Source organism: Asterias rubens, chromosome 11 (genome assembly GCF_902459465.1).
Source record: "Asterias rubens chromosome 11, eAstRub1.3, whole genome shotgun sequence".
NCBI classification, from domain to species: Eukaryota; Metazoa; Echinodermata; class Asteroidea; order Forcipulatida; family Asteriidae; genus Asterias; species Asterias rubens.
Window position 1 is genome coordinate 4,268,786 of NC_047072.1, and position 21,985 is coordinate 4,290,770.

Consider the following 21,985-nt stretch of genomic DNA (forward strand, 5'->3'; position numbering starts at 1 on the left):
AGATTTCTTAGGCAAGAATATTATTGTACCATTGTCCTTAATTAGTTGTACTTAGACTGAGGTACCGCGCCGACGCGGCTAGCACCAAGGACCCGTAACAGTGACTGGCTCAGCGGCCCGTAGCTCTCCCATGCACATGCGCAACAAGTAGGCGCTCGTTTTCAATAAAACCAGTCGTCGCCCGGTAAAACGCTGCAAAACTGGTCTTTGTTGACTCCACTGGCTCACAGCTGTTTCTCGATCAATTTTTCTCATCGGTCTCTTTCCCACTTTTTTGTTGTTGAAGTGAAAAATATTTTCCATCTGTGTGTAGATAAGCCTTGCTTTTTTTTTGTACGGGATGAATTGCGTTCGTGATTGCGAACTGTTTGCCATTAGTGTCTCGTCAGTTGCTTGGATGGTGCACCCATGATCAACACCCAAGCTCCTAGTGTCGTTGTCACCACCCATCTCTAAGGAATGTTCCCGGCCGTAGACTCGCCCCATGTTCCCCCACTGGTCGGACGATCTGGGTCCGCTAAAAGCTCGGACATTGAGACCAGTGTATGGACATCGACTGAGATCCCAGCGGATGTTAGCTTGGGTCCGTTTGATGGAGGGTTTCGCCTGGGTGTCAACATGAAAGACAGTAGGGACAGCCCGTATATGCTGGAGGTGAGTTCAACACATAAATCAAATCTAGTTATTTTATAAACGAACTTAAAGAAAGGCACCGAATAAAGAAAGACAACAACAATACAATAGCCATTTTGCAGAGGGTTACACGTGTAATTAAACAACATGAACAAGTGACAACCAGTAATATAAAAACAAAATATCAATTTTAGATATTTCAAAAGAGGTTTTGGTACAGCACAGGAACGAGAAAGAATAATTTATAACTAGCTACATGAATTTAATCTTTAAGAGACAGTGTAAAAACTCAATGCTTAGATCATTATTTGAAGCCTAAGAAATTAACTTGCACTGTCTTTAAACTTTGTGTTGGTTACTACAATATAGAAACGCATCACTGTCTCAGCCTAACTCCGAGATGACGTCTGATTACGTAGTCCCGTGAGTTTTCATTAAGCAAAGCCAAGTTTACACTGAAGACAAACCAATTTATTTTGTTCAAACGTCCGTCAAAATGACGGTGTGTTCTGGGTTGCCTCATTTCGTAAATGATTTTTAAAACAATAACAGGACACCTAAATATTTGTTATTATATATCATTATAAAATAATATCAATCATCGATGTGATTTATATACATTTGAAACAAAAATTTGCGAATGCTTCGCGGCGACTCACTCTTCAGTATTAAGGAAGGAGTTCTTCATCACGCGATTGTCTTTTAACTGATTGTCCTTTTTTCCAGTGTCGTAATTGGAAATCACAATCTTGTGGGCCTATACGCCGAGAATGAGCTGAGCCTCCAGTGAGATAGGCTGGGGTTCGTTTTGAGAAGGTAGTCAAACTCTTACTGCATCAATTCAGGGGGGTTGATACTTAGAGGGATAAAGCTAACTATTTATGTCAGTCTTGAGGTAACGCCAATTTAGTTGTGATTTTTGACAAGCGCCTGACAAGCGTCTGATTAGATCACAGTGAAGCTTTGGAAAAAGTTTAATTCTGGTTTCCTCCCAGAAATTGGACTTCAAGTTATTTATACGATTATCTCTCTCAATGCAAAAGAGTGGAGAAATCACTTTTTGAAGAGCCATAATATGAGGGACAACTCTTTTTTCGAGTGGTCTTCTGAGATTGAAGTTTGCATCTGATTTGAGTGGTTTTTCACTCTGTCCTGGAGTGAAACCCCTCTAAAAGAGTGAAATAACCCCCACTTGGTTTAAAGAGCCATATGAGGGACAACTCGAAATGTAAAGAATTTAGTTTTTGACTCTTTTACATCTAGAGAGATAGGCTTTAAGTTATAGTGAAATAAGTAGGCCTATACGAACCGAATGAGGTTTTCAAGTCCAATTGGTATATAGTTGGTTGTAATGTGTTCCAATGGCTGATGTGGCATCTGATTTATTTTATGGTGCCACGGTTTACTCCTAAAACAAATTAATAGCAAGGACTTGTCGCAAACAACTTGTATTTTAAGCATTTGTGTATTTTTGTCCATTTTGGAAAAAGAGCTGTTGACTATACTCTAATTAAAATAAGCCTCATTTTAAAAGGAACACGTTGCCTCGAATCGGACGAGTTGGTCTATAAACAGCGTTTGAAACCGTTTGTTATGAAATTCATATGGTTAGAAAGATGTTTAAAAGTAGAATATAATGATCCACACAGGCATCGCTCAAAATGCACGGTTTTCTTTGACGTCGCGAACTAACATGGTCGGCCATTTTTGGGGGCAAAATTTGACCCCATAAACGGCCGACCGTGTTAGTCGACGAGGTAAAAGGAAAACCGTGCAGTTTCGAAGCATGATTGTGTGGATCATTGTACTATACTTTTACAACATCTTTCTACCCTCCAAGACAACGTGTTCCTTTTAAGGCCCTGGACACTTTTGGTTATTACTTGAAATTATTGTTAGCATAACAAGTTACTTGGTAATGAGCAGTGGACAGCTTTTGGTTGTACGTTGTAAGAAACGGCTCCCTCTGAAGTAACGTAGTTTTTTGGAATATAGATAATTTCTCAATCCAATTTTAAATTATTTGAGACCTGAAACCCTTTTTGAGGCATTTCAAAGCACAAACATTTTGTAGAACAAGGATGTTTTTCCTTCGTTGTTCTCTGGCAACTTCGACGACCAATATTGAGTTCAAATTTTCACAGATTTGTAATTATATGCATATGCTGGGATACATCAAGTGAGACTACTGGTCTTTGACAATTACTAAAGGGGTCCAGTGCCTTTAATTAAGAAGTAATGATCCGTGAAATTATGTCCCTTTTAACACAACATGCACATTTTCCAACTTCCATTCTGAATAAATACATTGCCGAATAAAATATAAAACATGTTTAATTTTGATTTGAAAGAAATTTATATGTCCCGCTCCCATGATCTTTTAGATGCAATAAATTTAATGGCCACCCCTCCCCCTTTCTCCCACGCTGCCTTGAAGAGTAATTGGATTGACTTATCACAATAAAACAACTTGAATTATTATGATTGGGTGTAAGAGGAGGTACCCTTAACTTTGTGGGCACACATTGTTTTGGATAACAACCCTTGTTGTCTGCCCAACGCGTTGCCCCCACATTGTCATCAAATCACAAATAGCTTTTGTTGACCAAACCGTGGGACTGAGAAAGTGGTACATTTCTCGTTTTTTGTTTTTGTTTGTACAACCCGTATCTCTGAACAGCCATAGGCCCTTTTTCGCATCATTTTTATTTAATTATCGTTTTTAAACCAAATTTGTTTTATACCGTCCCCTTTTTGTTAAAAAATTCAAAATTAATGTTTATTTTTTTTAATGGCGATAATGTTCACGAAAATGAATCACTTCCCGGGCTCTACAATGGCTAACGGTGGCAGCAGACTTATAAAAGTAAATGTCCATTGTTTGGCGTGGTTCTGAGCATAAACACATTTGAAGAACAATGGATTTATACCCAGTCGGCTTCAATCTTTACCCCCCCCTACCACCAAGAGTCCCGTTATGCCCGTATTATTAACACACCTTCTTACCATCCACGGGCTACTTTTAGGTTAAGCCCAATGTTTTGGAACCAAGTCCTTTTGGGGCGGGGGCGACGCGGGCGGGGGTGGCACAGTCGATGAACCCGGTGTTTGGATTCAATACCACCGTTCAACCTGGGGCCAATTTCATAGAGCTGTTAGTGTTAAGCAGAAAATACTGATTGACAAATTTCTTTGCTAAGCAAAAGATTAGTGGGGCATCTGTAGTGATGAAGTATCTATTAGTTACAATGCGTTCTTTGCCTTCCCAGGATTATTTCACTCAAGTCCAGCTAAGTGCAGTGTAGTTCCCAGATAAATCAACACGAGCAGTCAATTTTGTTTATCAAAAAAAAAAACCGAATGTGGCCTGATTAGTTACCGACCCTCACATGTGTTGAAAAGGCATCACCATCATCATGATTCCAACTTCCCAAAACAGACCAATGACACAACAATGACATAGTATACTAACGACAAAACACAAAGCCACGACGGCGAATCTTTGTAGGGTGATGGTTGATTAGAGTGTACTTTTCAGAGGTATTTTAAGACATTGCCTTTTTACAAGTAGAATGTAGTTTATCATCCATACCGGACGTCTCTTGAAGACAACCTAGATAAAGTGATCGAAAAGTCAAGATGCGTTCATTAGTCAATACACGGACACCAGTTCAATGTCAAACGTTGACCTAAACAGAGACATGACCCAAGAAGTCCTCCAACCTTTAACTTTACTCCATCTCAAATCTGTTAGTAAAAACTCGTCAACTCATTTCACTTATTGGACAATAATTCCCTCACATTATTTGATCACCAATTCGGTAGTAATTCCTTTCAGTACCAATGCGTAGCCTTGGGCACAGTCGTTATAAAAACAAAGCATGTCCTTGAGCAAGTAATGAACGTCTGCATGTATTGCTTTAACAACATGCAAGCTATAGTCACTTACCCGAATAACTTACCATTAATTTAACAGCAAATTAAACGCGTATTATACAAGCATAAGTCAACTTGTAGATTGTTTGGGCAATGCCAGTCTCTTCCTTTGTGAATAAAGCTCTTAATTCGCAAATTAGGAAGTATGGTTGTTAATTAAGCAAATGTGAACATACATCGCACCGCGAACGAGAGGTTGTCAAACATGGACCGTTTGAGTCCCGGATAGGCTATACCCATGAATTGATGCAAAAGGGTTACGGCACCAAAACCCCATCAGTTTTTTTAAGGAATCCCCTTTTTTAATCGATAGAAGGATAAAGCACAACGACACTGGCAGTTTTTATATACACAAAAATAATAAATTGCGGCCTGGGCCCGGTTTTGCAAAAATTAAATTTTTGTTCTCGAGTGGGGTGTTTGTCCGGAACCGTGTTTTTTGTATACTATTCCATTCCCAATTCACATTCGGTTTCCGTGTGGACCTATTTCAACTCGTCACTGACCACTGCTAGAGCGTCTAATTAAACAGCTGCATTATATCCAAACCAAAGTTGCTGGTAACAAACCCCTGGTACTTTCCATGGCTTCAAAAACATTCTTATTGCGAAGAAAAAGAATTCGCGGGCAATCAATTACAACCAAGTTTTATGATGCGTGAAGTCCGCTTGTCACTGAAGATGCATGGCATGAGGGAATTCAAGTCGTGCAGGCGGGAACGTGGATCCAGTGATCCACCTCATCAACGAGTCAGTGAAAAGTTGTCAGCTATTAATTAATTGATATAGTTTCAAGGATTTTTAACGGCAGTGAAATCAATCACTATATTAGTATTGTGCCGTCAGTGACTGGTGATTCTCGCTCTAGCTGAGTGTACGTGGAGATGGAAAGCAATAGATAAAACGCCAAAGCACTAACACATTCACATCAACTTCAGAACCATAATACTTGTAATAAGTTGGACACCTTGCGGTCTCAGCTGATTATAAAGTGAGTCAAGTCTGACAGGGTCAATGTATGGCAACCTACTTGATCAAAGTGGATCAACTTGGACACCTTGTGGTCTCACCCGATTATATGGTGGGTAAAGTTTGACGCCGTGCAGTCTCAGCCGAGTTTAAAGTGAGTCAAGTCTGATAGGGTCGATATTTGGCACTATACTTGATCAAGATGGGTCAAATTAGACGCATTGGGTCTCAGCAAAGTATAACGTAAGTCAAGTCAAACAGGAACGATGCATGGTACCCTACCTGACCAAGGTGAACCAAAGTCGACGCCGTGCGGTCTCAGCCGAGTATAAAGTGAGTCAATACTGATAGGGTCCATGTAAGGCACCCTACTTTAACAAGGTGTGACGAGTTAAAGTCAAGTTAAACAGGGTCAAAGTTGGGCACCCTTCTTGATCAAAGTGGGTCAAATTGGACACTTTGGGGTCTCAGCCGATTATAAAGTGGGTCAAGTCTAACAGGGTCGACGTTAGGCACCCTACTTTACCAAGGTGGGTCAACTACATTGCAGTTTTGGCCGATTATAGTGAGTTAAGTCTGACATCTTGCTGGATCCGATGTGAGTCAAGTCAAGATACGTGTGCTGATCGGAGTAAATATTTCATGGTAACATGAAATTATTGATGTTAATGTTTAATACTGCTCCAAATCATTGTTTTTCAACTCTTTAGGTCAAGTTTTCTGAAGGCCGGTTAGTCAGTGGCCCTGACTCCCATCCTACCCGTTGGATGCGGTTTGTAGCCGCGGCACACGACGACCACGAGCAGAATCTGTCTGCCGTTCGTTCTCCGGAGGGGCGAGTGATGTTCCGTACAACTCGAAGCATCTTGCGTGGAGAGGAGCTCCTAGTGTGGTACTCCAGTGGCTTTGCTGAATACCTGGGGATGCCTACCACTATCAATCGATATAGAGGTATGTAACTTGAGCAGTATACAACATTAACAAATGGTGGACCATAGCCTAAAATACACTTTCTCGGAAACAAACGACGTTATTGGTCATAATTTGTTGGCAACTCTTGTTCTTTCTATCCATATGAGCCAATAATGTTTATTTTATGTTCATTTTATTTGGAATTGCCAATTGATATAATACATAATAGTTAGACTCGCAAAAAGGTTTTCCCTATAAGAGTTTATTGCAGTTTGATTCTTGTTTCTTAATTTGGTTGAAAAATGTTGGTGTGCATTTAATTGTTTTTACAGTACATTCTGCTTTCTTTTTTATTGTTGCTGTATAATTTTTACAATTTTTTACTCTTTATTGTAAAGTGCGTTGAGGCGTCTGAATATTCTAATAACAATAGCTTAAGACAAAGCCACTCATTTCACATAATGTACAGACCGGTTGCATAGTCGTCAAGTTCCCTGTGTGCAATCAATGCTGAATATTGATATCTTCAAACTAAAAAGAGGACCAGACTTTTATTTCTTCCAGCGCCATTTCGGTTAACCTTCGGTTAGACAGTTAAGTGGTGTTAATAACCACACCAAGTGTTGTGTACATATCAATGTGTTGTTTAACCAAAGACATATTTTCACACGTTACCATGTGGAATGACATTACTTACCGGTCCAGGAAATGCAGTCAGCTGGTGAGTCCAAATGTTTCAATAATTATTCACACGAGAATATCGATGCTTTCAAAAACTGTAATGAGTCATTAGTGTTCACGCAGACACAATGTATGACATAGTAAACGCTTGGCCAAAGTAGCAAAACGTAAAATAATTTTCACAAGGATGCTGAGCGTAAAATACTGATGACGTATCACTATTAACAATAAACCAGACCTGGTCATGTCCAATTTTAAGTACACAACTTTCAGCTTGAGTTGTTGGACAATTAGTATGTTTGGTTGTAGTTTTAGGGTAAAAGAACATCGGGTGTTGAAAATTTATTGAAGTTTCCCCTCTTTTTTCATATTGTTACATTGCTGATAAATAACCGGCGCTTACATGAAGGCGTATGAAATAGTGAGTGAGATGTCTCGGCTTTCTGCCTGCCTTCAGTCTTACTGTGTCGGCCTTCTCCGTCTAGCATGGAGCTTGCTTTTCCATCTAGCTAGGCCTTGAGCTGGCTTACCCCTCTAGCTAGGCCTTGAGCTTGCTTACCCCTCTAGCTAGGCCTTGAGCTTGCTTACCCCTATAGCTAGGCCTTGAGCTGGCTTACCCCTCTAGCTAGGCCTCGAGCTTGCTTACCCCTCTAGCTAGGCCTTGAGCTTGCTTACCCCTCTAGCTAGGCCTTGAGCTTGCTTACCTCTCTAGGCTAGGCCTTGAGCTTGCTTACCTCTCTAGGCTAGGCCTTGAGCTTGCTTACCTCTCTAGGCTAGGCCTTGAGCTTGCCTCACATTGTCCTAGCTAGGCCTGGAGTTCGTCTACGCATTGTGATAGCTAAGCCTGTGGCTTGCTTTACCATCTAACTAGGCATGGAGCTTCCTTACCCTCTAGCTAACCTGGAGCTTGCTTACCCCTCTAGTATGCCTGGTGCTTGCCTCACATTGTGCTAGCTAGGCTTGGAGCTTGCTTAACCCTCTAGTATGCCTGATGCTTGCCTCACATTGTGCTAGCTATGCCTGGAGCTTGCTTAACCCTCTAGTATGCCTGGTGCTTGCCTCACATTGTGCTAGCTAGGCCTGGAGCTTGCCTCACATTGTGATATGCCTGGAGCTTGCCACTAATCGACAACAGTTTGTTACTGTATTTGTCTGGATTTGGGTAAACTGTGGGTCAAATGTAGCGAGTTCGCGGCCTCCATCCCCACACCAACCAGAAGGTTAGCCTACCGAGTCAGCTCAATCGGTCTGTAGATATTAGCTCAGGTCGACGAGTGTGAAATGACACCATAGTGTCTTCAATAATATGTCACTCAATTACAGAGAGTCTCTTTACACGGTGCTACTTTTTTCAATCTTCAGTATTGCCAATAATGAGTATAGTTTAACAATCGTTTTGTTTCCACCTCGGAGTCTCATTTGTAAGATAACTAGTTCGACCACTGTACGCGTTTTGTCGTCTCGAGTGCGACGTAAGAGCTCTTTTGGCTGAGTTCTTATTCTGTCATTCTCTTTAGTGGTGTAGCTATTTTCCAGTGGTTTGCTTGTCGGCGGGTTTGTTAACTAGTGCCCTTATTAGGAGCACACGTTCCAGGCGGTATGAATGGGGTGCAATGGTATTGTCCAACCCTCCATGCACTAACAATACACAGGAGGTCATTCAGAGAACCCCCCTGAAAAAGAATCAATGAATTCCTTTTCGGAACTTACGACCAAGGAATTACAGTATTAGTGGGGATTTAGACGGCTTGGTTGAGCTAAGAGGAAGAAACCAACCTGTCCACTGAACGCCCTGGAGCAATATTAGCCCTATACTGTCACGGTATTACAACAAGAAAAAAGAAAGTATGTACAGCTCGGTTCAATTAACCCACGGTAGCACCTATAGGATCGTCAGCCACTAATCGGATTTGCCTATTCATCTATGTATAAACTGAAGCCGTACCAAAGAAAAAAATGCTCGTATTTAATCATCAAAAGTTTGTCTATCTTGGAGATAAGCTAAAAAGAGGGACTTTTGTTAGGATGGAGGTACCTGTATACACGAGGTGATTGTCCCTGTGGTGAAGTGTTGTACTTGCAGTCAGGTATCAGCTTGGTAACATTTGGGCTCTTGAATTCAAGCGCGAATGTAAGACGTAATTGACGGTACCTGACCGGGTTATCCAGGTTTGATCTGGCGGTAAATTGGAAGCTCTCGCCATCATCATCATCATCACGGTATGTTACTGTAGATGTTTAGCCCACATTTGAACACAATGACGTTGCAAAATGATTTTTTTTTGAAAAAGATTAATTCTTCTTGGAAAACTTTCCATGTCCTGCCACCACCTTTTTTTTTACGAAAAGGTATGTGTCGTTTAGGTGAATTATAATACTATTTTATTTCATTGCGAATGAAACAGTGGTGGCAGGATACGGAAGCTTTTTTCTGTTCTTGACACAATGATAAAATATGTTTATAGTATTTTACTAAATCTGCTCTTTGTGTTTGCTTGACAACATTGTTTGTAAATAATGGATGATTAACGACATTTATACGCAGTTATTGTCAACAAATTCAACTTGACCTTTTTCATTTGAGCTTGACTTAAAAAAAAGCAGTGAAATTGGGTTGGATGTTTGCGATTTGAAAGTTGCAATGTCATAAAACATGTTTCAGCAAATGTAAAAACCATCCACACTATGTGACCCCTCAAACTTGAAGAACATACCTGTGTAAAAATAAGGCTCAATCGGTCATTCACGAGATCACTAGAAAATATTGGAACCCTTTCATGTGCTCATAGTCACAGAACATTGAGTTTAGTCCCTTTAAGTTACTTAAATTCAGTGTTGAGTTTCTCTCAAAACTATTAAGCATTGCAGGCAACAATATTTCAATGAGAGTTTTCCCACAATATTCATTTGTATTCCAGTGTGTGCAAACTGTTATCGTTTTGATAGTTGTTTAGCCTTCGAGAAAGACCCTGCTAAGGTCGAAACGTCAGGCGATGTTGTTACAGTTTATATACGTAATTTGGGTTGGTAAGCAGCTTGCAACAGCTAATTTTATTTGTTTTTTAAATTTTATTAGGGGAGGGGGAATTAGTGAAGATGGGTTCGGGATATGAATAACGTTTTAGACGTTGGCAATCTAAATAAACACTGTTCTTTTGGGTATTTGTATTTTCTCGGTTTGACAATGGAAAACGAAAAAAGGGAATCTTGAGGATTTCAGAGGACTTTTTGTGGATTGTTAGCCATTTTGCTGCTTTTCGCCAACTTTCAATCCGCGTTTTGTTTTAACGCGCTGTTAAACACGTTGTCACACGTTTGGTAATTACTCAAAACAAATATTAACTCAAAAACTGACTTGATAACAAGCAATGGAGAGCTGCCAATAGTATAAAACATTGTTGGAAACGACTCCCTCTGAAGTAACATAGTTTTTGAGAAAGAGATAATTTCTCACTAAAATATTAAAAGACTTCTAGCTAGAAGTCTGTCATTCCTATGTGAAAGCACACGAATTCGTCCAAAAAGGGTGCCCCCCCCATCATTTTCTCGCAACTTCGATGACCAATTGAGCCCAAATTTTCACAGGCTTGTTATTTTATGCTTATGATGGGATACACCAATTGAGAAAACTGGTCTTTGACAATTACCAAACGTGTACAGCGCCTTTAAGCAATAATTGTTTAAAAAAAAAAACAATTGGACGACTTATGACGTGGTTGCGCATGTCTGTTCGTTTCATGAAGATCACCTTATAGTTCCGACTGATTCAGACGGGGTGAATAACATATGATTGCAACAGTAATAGTCTACAGTTCCTTAGGCCACTGCCACGGCACAAAACATCGTCAGTTTCAATCTAATTCGTTTGGACATTAAATAATTTTTGCCCGTTTTGAAGTGAAAGGGTTTTCTGAAGGGAAACGACAAACCCGATTGACTCCAGTGCTGGTGGCGATAAGCAAAATGCAAGCCGATCAAGAATGGCGTGGAAGCTTTAAAGGCACTGGACACTTTCGGTAATTGCCAAAGACTAGTTTTCTCACTTGGTGTAAACACACTATGCAAAAAATAACAAATCTGTGGAAATTTTGACTCAATTGGTTATCGTATTTGCAAGAAAATAATGATACAAAAACACACCTTGTTCAGCATTCAGCTGAAGTCATTTATTATTTGAGTGAGGTTACTTCTTCCTCACAAATTGTTACTTCAGAGGGAGCCGTTTCTCACAAAGATTTATATATTACCAACAGCTCTTCATTGCTCGTTACCAAGTATTTTTTTATAACAATTGTTTTTAGTAGTTACCAATAGTGTCCAGTGCCTTTAAACCATTAATCCACCACGTGAGTTCAACTTACCTCTCGACCCTCGGTTCTGGCTCAGTCTGAACATTGCATTGTCAGTAACAATAAAATACCAAAATGATATTTTTGTGTGAACGTTTCCATCAAAATGACTCAAAATACGACGGTGTGATAATGATCCAGTTGTATTTTTTCGGTTTATCAAAATTATAAAGTAATCATGCACATGTTTAATATAATATTGTAAGATAGTCCTAACAATTTCTCCAGAATTGCTGACTTGATTATTAGTGCTTAATTAACGTTTAATCATTCATCACAAGTATTGAAACTTCTATTTAATGATTTTGTTTAAAGAACAGTTCAAATCCAAGACAAGGACCAGCTTCCTAATCCCCGTTAGAAGTTAGACCTCATACCTCCTTTAGTAAATGGTTTGCATTCAATAGGTGGCGATCGAAGTTGGGATAATACGAACACCAGGTGTGAGGGTTCTCTTGCCCATGTGATTAAGCGGGTAACAGTGGAGTAGAGCCCTGCTATAAATCCCCCGTATCGATCGCCATGCTGCGTTGCGTATACAGCTAGTGTTCGATTGTCCCACATTGGGTGTTCTTTAGCTTCGGCGAAATAGAAGGATTTAGATAAACTGATTCTGCCGCTAAAGAGTTTACGCATTTTACTGTGAGATCTATAGCTTGGGAATTACGTGGTTTCCATAGTGAGTTATAACCAAATTGTGGTATGAATACAGTTTGACCGCAAGGCCGTTACGATAAGTCTCTTAATCACAATGGCTTATTAGCGTTCTGGAATCCAACTGGGTTGCCATACAAATAGTGTTTGCAAACATTGAGTTTAAAATGTATCCTGCTACCACTGCTAGTCAGTGCTTAGCGAGTTAAAGTAAGGCTTTACTTAACTGATGGATAACGTCAAATTTCTCTGTGATGTTTTGCCGATTTTGGTGCAACCGCTGGCAAAATAAACGGGAACTCGTGAGACAAAACAACTTATACCAATACAAATTTATGTGGTTGACATGCGAGACTTAATCATAATTTAGAACAACATTCTTGATCGAACTATATTATTAACTAAACTACTTAAGTTCGTTAGATTAACTTTGAATAAAATAAAAATTGAAAACTTTGACCATGTATTTTAAATTGAAAATGCATACATTCTGGCATCGTGAAAGAATCTATGCCGCCGGATCCCATGTTTCGTTCATGTCCCTTTATAAACCTTTGCAGAAGAATGTATTAAATCAGCACGCCACACCATATCTACAATCAGTAATTATAACAATTGGTTCTTCAACTTCTGTCATAAATTTGCTATCAAACTCCAGAAAGAATGAATCTGCTTTGTTTTTATCTGTTCCGGGCACTCCCATTCGAATATCTTAAAGCGATCTGATGACACGTTTTGTAATAACCTAAAACACTCTTGTAAGGGAATTGTCATCAAATACTTTACTTGCCCGATATGTAACTGTAATTACTTTGTCACTAGACACCAGTGAGTGTAAATCTTTTGTGTTTTTATCTGGTCTTGGGCCAACCCTTATATACTCTCAGACATTATCTTAAAGCTTCTTACACAATTTGGTAACAAACTGAAATACTTTGGAGGAATTATCATCAAAAACTTGACTTGCCGGACATTAAAAAAAACATTTTTTAGAAGCTGTTGACCTGACACGATGTTACGGAAGACGATAGATGAGGAGTTCTTTGTATGCGCACACCAGCTTGAATTATGAGTGGGCTATTTTTCATAACTTCAAACGCATTTTTCCCGAACGTGCCTCCTTAAGTAATTTGTTTTGGAATAAAACATTCCTGTCCGTGGAAGATCAGATAACTTGATGTTAGTGTCTAATGATCATTCAAGAAAAGTCTCAGTCCTCTCTCGAAGTATCTCATAATGTCTTCAAGTTGTCTGTGGGTAAGTCGTGTTTATGGAAGATACAGTATGAAGATTGAACCTAACACACTATGATTTTTTAACCACAATAGTATTTTGTCTAAGTTGATATAGGCAAGAATGAGTATAGGCGTATCACCACATGCAGTCGTGCGAAATCGAATCCTAAATTGCATGATATGCAATAAAAGTAAAGACCCTCAGGCCAGCGATCTAACAACCAACTTGTAGGCCTTTTGTATAAACAACAGATGTATGGATAGACAGTGATGTAAATTAGCATTATGAATGCCTTATATGCATTATTAGTGCTGGATCTGTGTGGTATAACACGCAGGTATTTTGTGTAGACTAGCCAACAAGCGCGCCACACACCACCTGTGGAGTTCACACACAGTTGCAAGTAGCACAGGCCGCTTACTTTGTCTTTACAACGTCCGTCACTGGACCTGAAAATTGCACTTATCAAATTGAACTGGTATTGTGGCTTATATTTGATTGTTCTATATCTGGGTGGTGTGTATACTTTCTGGATGTGGCATTGGCTATTGTTGAGTCAAATTACTGAATGGATGCGTGCGACCTGAAGCCAGAGTAAGGGGTATAGGGAAGGGAACAATGTCAGAAATTCAAACGTGTGAGGACACTTTCTTATAAGTTCATTTACAACTTGCCATTATTTTAGGAATATATCTACATTTTCCCCGGGCGTGCACTGGGTTTTGGTGACCGGCAATTTTAATATTCTTGCAAAATTGATATGTGAATTCTCAGCACTGTTCTTACTGTTCCCAATGACTTTCATAGGGGCCTACATAGTTAAAGTTCAACACTGCTTATTAGTTGTGCTTTGATAAGTTGTGTCACAATATTTGTTAGTAACTGGCCGGTCCGGTTACTTCATGAGGGTCTGCGTTTTAGATTATGTTTTAATTTTGTGTACGGTCGTTTGCTACCCTCTTTACTTTGTTCTTTTTTTGTATCTATGCATTGTCTTTTTGTAGGGAGCATTTGATAAGTTTTGATGTAGGAAAAGTTCAGTATAATCCACAATCATGGCTTACGCTTGTTGTTATAAAGATACCAATGCACAGCAGATAGCAAGTAATTCTTTGCAGATTTTGTTTTCAAAAACACTTCTTTGTCATGAATACAGCGGTTGATTACGGACATTGAGATAATTGCTGCAGTAAGTGGTCTTAAAAATGCTGTTTCAAATGGACGCTTATAAAGCATATGGAATTCAATATTGTACAATATTGCATTTTTGCCTATTACTGATACGTCCCCCCTAATGATCTAAAAATAAAAAATACAACAAAGAAGCACAGCGTCTCCTCATTAGCAAATCAATTGTCACAATTAAATCCTAGAAAACTTAATAACTTTGAAGAGCTGTAGATCTCGCTAGAGGCAAGGTAAACGATTTGACGTCAGTTCCCGCGCCAATCCATAAAGACTTGTTGAATAATATTGCATAGGATCATTTTGATTCACTATGCATAAAGTTCTCTCCAAACTCGTCCAATTTGCCCGCAAAGCAAAATCATTCAGTTTGCCTGAGATCGATGGGCAATACAAAGAGACACCTGAGAGAAAAACAAGTCTCTGCTTCAGGCTCAGATTGAGATCTCGAAAAATCGTTGAAGAATGCAACAAATTTGAAGCAAAACGAGTGGTTGAACCAGTGGATCGAATTGGATCAATAGCCATACCAGGCAGGCATTACATGTAATGTATTCTACGGCTAGACTGCCACCATGTTATAATGACATTGTGCCGTGGCTGTCCGCGCCACACGGACCACTTCTAGCGTGAAAAACCTGGCCGCACCGGCCGTTGATTCTCATGATTTGCCCGTACGTGTTTGCCACATCGACCGTTAGATCTGGTCAGGGTGCAAGGGTTATCTGACGGAGGTTAATCGATCGAAGCGAACTTCACGCAAGATATAAAGGCAATTTACTTTTGTGCCTCAAACTCTGGGTATGGGGATAAGAGAGAAGACATTATTGTATACGACGGCTAGAACAGGAAACTGTCTTATTAAAAAAGGTAATGTATTGTTGCTTATTAAAAAGTATTTAGTATAATTAAATATTGGGTAATTAGGTAATTAGGCTACTCCACAAATAATTAATGACCGTAAAAACTATAGGTTTGGGAGTTTTTAGTGTTTTAAAGCATTGTTAGAAAGCAGTGAAGTTTTAGAGAAGGGGTAAAAAAAAGAATCTTGGACATAAAGCCTTTCTCATCAGAAGTTCTGAAAGCACAGTGCAACAAGCTTTTTTTCAGCTCATTTTTTTAAGTGGCTTCTTATCTCATATCGCTCGTGTTCGTAGTGACTCTCGGGCGCTTTAACATTCGGTATGTGGGACTACACTATTTTTTTGCAACTTCGATGACCTACAGAGTTCAAACTTTTACATTTGTTATGCTATGTTGGGATACACAAAAGCGCGAACACTGGTCTTAGACAATTATTACCAAAAGTCTACCGGCCTTTAAACTGAATTCAACGAAATTGTTTGCATGCTGTGATGGCGAAAACGTATTGTGATAACCACATTTCTATAAAAAAGTGACACTTTTTCCAGTGTGTCAGCCTAATCAAAAATCAATTATAATCAACTGTATAACACTCCAAAGTAATTTGCATCATAAGAGATTTAATGTGTAAAGGTTGCAGAATGTGTGTTTCTATGTGAAAGCGGATTATGGGCCAGATGTTGGGTTATCGAATCGATAGTCGATAACACATCGACAATGTTCACATTGAATCCGTACAAACCGTGAATTGGTTAAATCAACGAAGTATAAATACAGTTTAAAGTTTCATAGTGTAAAATATTGTTAACGTCAGCATAATTTGTTATTCTGTAATTTTTTATTAACTGCACTGCTATGAGTTTGTTCAACAAAGCAAATTTCCATATTAGCCTATTATGGACAACAGGCGATTTGAATTGATTTGAACTGAATTTGGCAGATTATTACAGACATCTTTTAGAAATTACCCTTTAGACTATTTGCAGCTCACCCTTCGATTATCACTCAAACTAAAATACCTCAAAGAGAGAGTTTGTTCATCGACAACTTTAAGCAATGGTAGATGGAACTCAACTCAATAAAGTTAAACCTTTTCTTAAAATAAAATAAAAATGTTTCAGTTTTGAAACATTGTCAAGCGGTATACAACTGTGTCGAACTGTTTCTAGTTATACACTCGACAAACCTTGCATGATTTTGCGACAACGGGACCATTTTATTTGATGCATTTTTTCAGAGTATGGTTGTAAAAAGTTGAAAAAGATAAATATTAATATTCCTGTTTATTTCCATGTACTCTTGCTAAGCAGGAACAGTCAATTTCCATATATTGCTTAGCAGCAACAGTTGTTTCTGCAACAGTTGTTTCAAAGGAATTAGCTGTAAACCACAAACATTTGATCCTTGCAACCCGCAAAGTTTATATAACAAATAAAAATAAATTTACAGTTTTTCAAGCCCAATCAGCGTTAGAAAAGAGCTTTATGCAGAAACATGTTTTGCCAATTTATAAAATAATGAAGGAGAACAAAGGATTGAAATTAATGTAGACTTCCATAATGCAAAAAACTGACTCTTGGTTGGTCTTCTGGCCATGATGGCAGACATCTGCCAAACACCGGCTGGCGAATTACACTTGCGGCTATTTGTGTGTTTGTTTAGCACAAGGGGGTCTCTAATGCAGAGATCTGTATTCACGTTGTATGTCATTTAAACTATTATCAATATAATGTGTGGAGTATGTGGACCAGACCAGAACCAAACATGCAAATCACAATTTTATATAAAATCGATTGCAACTATTGCATATTAAATAGTCATTATTGGATTTTGAAAAGGCTGAAATGCGTCCAGTGCTTTGGATAATAGTATTTTGGTTTGAAATTGTGTTTATTTATTGGTAATGATAATAAAAACTGCTTATCAGTCAAGCCAAAAACGGATTTGGAAATATCATGCTTCTTTCTGCATGGTAACCCCAGCTATTGTCGTTAGGGCACGAGGATTGTGACAAAAGATTACGACAGTGCATGGTTCAATCCAACAGATTTACAATTCCTTCTAGAAAGAGAGATAAGAAACTGTCCTCAGTCTTAGATTTTGGGACAAAGAAGTCAAGCTATTAGGAGTTTGTGCCAAGCTTTGGATCAAGCAATGGTTAGGCCTATCGTTTGCAGCTGTACCCAGTAATCGGTGGATTAATCCGATTCGAACGGACTGGTGTAATACGGGTACAAACTTTGAGCCTCTTTTGACAAGACTCTGAATTCGTTAACAGAGCAGCCTTGGGTGTCACATCATTTGAATCTAGAAATCCCATCAGAAAGTAAGAATTGAAATCAAAAACCAGCGCTTTAATCCGCTTTCTTCGTCGCAAAACCAGTGACAATATAACCCGTTGGGTATCAGGCTAAATGTGGCATTGGAGGGGTTTTATCTGGAGGCGGTGAGTGCTCATTATCTACAGGACACGAAGATGAAGAAAAGAAGACATTCACAGAGTGACACAAAAGGAATTAGGATGAAATGTTGGCCGACATGATGATTGAGGCTTTGTCGGTACAAGAGACTGGCGTACAATAGCCACACCATCTTACCTGACAATGCAAGCCTTGCTTGCCTCTTCAATCTAACAGACGGAGACTTTAAGATGCCTGGATTGGCCGCTGGATCAAACCTACACAGAAAGAAAACGGTTTAAGCAGACATTCTTTCTTGTCCATAGAGTCAATATTTTGCCTGATACGTTACAGAGGAGTGTCACAACTTGTGTATTTGGATACAAGTATGCCTATTGTCTATGTAAGGGCCTTCTTGAAGGGTCGTCTTGAAGCAAGGATCATTAACATGTTGTACTGATATAGTCCTAAAAACAAACAATGTGTGTGAATGATTCCAAGACTCAGCATATACACACATAAAGATACATAGCCTGATTATGTCAAGACTCGCATTAATTGGTGCTGTTTATCACCGGCCTTATGTTCTTTCTCTAAAATATATATATATATTTGGCAGTCTGATGGCCTGTCTGTGTGAATTATTTTTATCTCGGCCTTAAAGGGATTTTCACTGCCACAATACACACCCTTCCATCCCCCACCTAGGAACAAAACGAAATTTAAACGACAAAACCGTTTATGTTGCCAATAATAACCCATTCCAAATCTCAACTTCATGTAATTGATTGTGGGGTGCCCTGGGCCCTTCCCTTATTTTTGTTTACCGGAGGTTTGGAGCGAAGTCGAACAATGGCAAAGGGCCAAACTTTAAAAAGTGTAACATGTGACTAATTTGTTCTTTGTGTGTATTTGATTTGCAGGTAAGGACGGCTACAGATGCCCAAGGTGTCCCAAGACGTTTAGGTATCCCAACACTCTAAAATCCCATCTTCGCTTCAGATGTACAATCACAGCTCGTGGTGAGACGAGCGCCCTCACATGTCGACCGACTGTCAGTAAGACGGATCGCAACATTTGCTCCGGCAGTGCATTTCACCGAATCGCTTCAACTTCATCTGGGGACAGTAAATCAATTGCCGCTTCTCCACAGATTACCTGCGCAAACGGGCATCACCATAACCAGCACGGGGTACCAGGGGATGGTAACTGTGATATGATGGATATTTATAGTTTAGCCCGGAGTGCTCTAACCGGGGCCGGAACCGGACGCATAAGTCAATCCGTTAGTATTATTGGTGACGGTACCGGATCAGCGTTCCGGCCGCATAACTCTAGACTGCGCTCGGTGGAGGTAGATAATTCACCTCGGAAGGAGAAAGAAGGGTTCCGTGTTGTCCGCAGTAAAGACTCTATAAACATTGGTGGGAATTCATTACTTCCCTCTGCGTCCCCGTCTACGTCATCCGCTTCTAGGGTTGGTCAAGACGAACGTAAAGTTCCATTCACTGTGGAGAAAATGTTCGGTTTGCCACGCCCAGCTAGTCCACAGCTTGCCCACCACAACTCTGTCATTGGCGAGTCACTTCTCCAACAGCGACAAAAAGCACTGGAACGAAACTGTCTTCCTGCAGGGTACCAGCCATGTCCCGTCTCAGCGCATCACCATCACCATGCTGAGACACCAGTTGCTATTGGTTCCCTCCACCGACCCCTTGATCCGTATGCTGGTTTCCCGTACAGATTCTACCATCATCAACACACCCAACCTGGTTTACATCCTGGGCTATCCCGCTATGGAACTGTTGTCCCAGTCCATACGAATGGTGACCTGTATGGTTCCAGTGGACCCTGTTTCTCTTACAAATTCCCGTTCCCTGCTGGTCTCCTACGTTACCCGGATGCAACTGCACCCCTGGTCGCCTCGGCAGCAAGTGACGTCATGGATTTGAATAAATATGCTAATTTAGAACGCAGTTTGACCGGTCAGGGAATGACAGGCTTCCACGACCCTCAACTTTTCACCAATCATCACCAAGCTCCCAACGGTAAGGCCAAGAGGGGCCACTTGTGTATTTACTGCGGTAAGCTGTACTCGCGCAAGTATGGTCTCAAGATTCATCTACGGACACATACTGGCTACAAACCTCTGAAATGTAAGGTTTGCCTTCGTCCATTTGGTGATCCTAGCAATCTCAACAAACACATTCGTCTCCATGCTGAGGGTGATACTCCGTACCGGTGTCAATACTGCGGCAAGGTGCTGGTAAGACGCCGTGATCTCGACCGGCACATCCGATCACGTCACCCCAATGAAAGCGAGAAACGAGAGCAAGAAGCAGCCAGCTCCGGCCTCGTGGTGGTATCGCCGCCAATAGCCAAGGAGATAGACGGGGTGAAGACGCCGGAATACGGCGAGGAGAATGTCGTGTCATCGCCGGACGACGTGGATGAAGACGATGACGATGAAGGAGATGGTGATGATGAAGATGAAGATGAACTTGACGATGACATGCAATCTGAACTGGTAGTGTGACATCAAACAGACTCACTCAGTAGTTACACTTCATCCCATTGTAGTTAGTGCAAAGTCAAGTTTTGAGACGCAATACAATTCACACAGATGAATTTGCTTATTGGGGAAATTTGAGACGCTGGTGGCAGCAGACATTTCAAGTAAAGTCCCATTGTTGATCTACACACGTCACCAATTTTCAAAAACCTAAGTATACTGCCACCAAACATCACCGGTACCAATGTGCTCAACGGTGTGTTGCAAAGTATGTCTGTTTCTGGAAAAATTGAATCGACCTTAACAGACACGACACTGTCTTTTTAAAGTATATGTCCCGCGGTACACTTTGTGTGTAGGCTACCCAGTCAAGACAGTTTGAGCAATTTTGTTGCACGCTATAACCGTGTGCTCACATAGTGGCAATACGTCTTGTACGTGTCGTTGGCTCTTATCCATTGCCCATTTTCATAGAGCTGCTTAAAGGCACTTGACCCTTTTGGTATTTAACTCAAAATATTGTTAGCATAAAAACTTACTTGGTTACGAGCACTCTGGAGAGCTGTTGATAGTATAAAACGAGAAACGGCTCCATCTGAAGTAACGGAGTTTTTGAGAAAGAAGTAAATTTCTAATTTCTCACTAAAAGACCTCAGATGTCAAATCCAATGCGTCTGAAAGCATACAATTTGTGTGACAAAGGTGTTTTTTCTTCCACTTTTTTCTCGCAAGTTCGAAGACCATTTTAGTCAAAATTTTCACATGTTTGTTATTTGACGCATGCTTGTTGAGATACACCAAGTGAGAAGACCGATCTTTGACAACCAACAAAATATTGCTCAATAATTTCATGCTTAGCTGAAATGAGCTGGGTACCAGTCACAACTTGTACATGTGAAATAGTACAGGTAGCCTAATTCTGTAAAGCTCAATTCTTTAATGCTTAGCTACTTGTTGTGCTTTATCAGCTCGATGAAATTGGGCCCCCAGATCTCGTTATATCTTGACGCTTGCTCTGCCTCAACCTCTCGTATCATTTGTATGAGTTATATTGGAACACATTATAAGAAATTGTTTTGCATTCATTTCTGCAATGCTTGAAGTTATCCTACAAACCCGCCCAATATACACACAATAAACTCAAAAAGGAGTTCGAGTATAAAGACACTAGACACTATTGGTAATTGTCAAAGACTAGCCTTTACAGTTGTTGTATCTCAACATTATGCATAAAATAACAAACCTGTAAAAAATTGATCTTAATCGGTCTTCGAAGTTGCGAGATAATAATGAAAGAAAACTACTTCTTTCTCGAAAACTATGGCACTTCAGAGGGAGCCGTTTCTAACAGTGTTTTATACCATCAACCTCTACCTATTACTCGTCACCAAGAAAGGTTTTATGCTAATAATTATTTTGAGTAATTACCAATAGTGTCCACTGCCCTTTAAACGGGATCAGACGTAAAAGATAATTAGTTATAAGCATAATTGTTTCTTGGTTTAGTTTTATTTGAGGTTTAAAGTAGCCAAACCCACCAACCAGCGCAGTTGATAAAAATTCCATTGAACATACTGCGGGTAGGGGGCCTAATTGTATTGAGACCATCCGATGCATGATGAGGCAAGACCATGTGAAAGAAACGAGCCAATGGCT

The 21,985-nt window shown here is 39.9% G+C and overlaps 1 protein-coding gene across 2 annotated transcripts; it reads left to right on the forward strand.

Annotated features, from left to right (window-relative positions):
* Window positions 1-605: 605 nt before the first annotated feature.
* Window positions 606-20,833, forward strand: LOC117296839 (PR domain zinc finger protein 13-like). 2 transcript variants are annotated; one of them, XM_033779916.1, is made up of 3 exons: window positions 606-654; window positions 6,248-6,488; window positions 18,741-20,833. In XM_033779916.1, exons 1-3 carry the CDS (start codon window positions 619-621, stop codon window positions 20,351-20,353), a joined length of 1,890 nt encoding a protein of 629 aa, XP_033635807.1. In that variant the 5' UTR covers window positions 606-618; the 3' UTR covers window positions 20,354-20,833. The 2 variants fall into 2 exon arrangements, 1 of the variants encoding a protein (XP_033635807.1); XR_004519801.1 differs by lacking the exons at window positions 606-654; window positions 6,248-6,488 and adding an exon at window positions 8,929-9,350 and having other exon boundaries at window positions 18,741-18,806.
* Window positions 20,834-21,985: the final 1,152 nt, after the last annotated feature.

What these genes read in the sequence shown, in the direction of transcription:
- LOC117296839 (XM_033779916.1), top strand. Translation starts at nt 619, where the DNA reads ATGAAAGACAGTAGGGACAGCCCGTATATGCTGGAG. An exon ending in ACAGCCCGTATATGCTGGAG is followed by an intron (nt 655 to 6,247) that starts GTGAGTTCAACA and finishes TCAACTCTTTAG; the next exon opens with GTCAAGTTTTCTGAAGGCCG. An exon ending in CACTATCAATCGATATAGAG is followed by an intron (nt 6,489 to 18,740) that starts GTATGTAACTTG and finishes TTTGATTTGCAG; the next exon opens with GTAAGGACGGCTACAGATGC.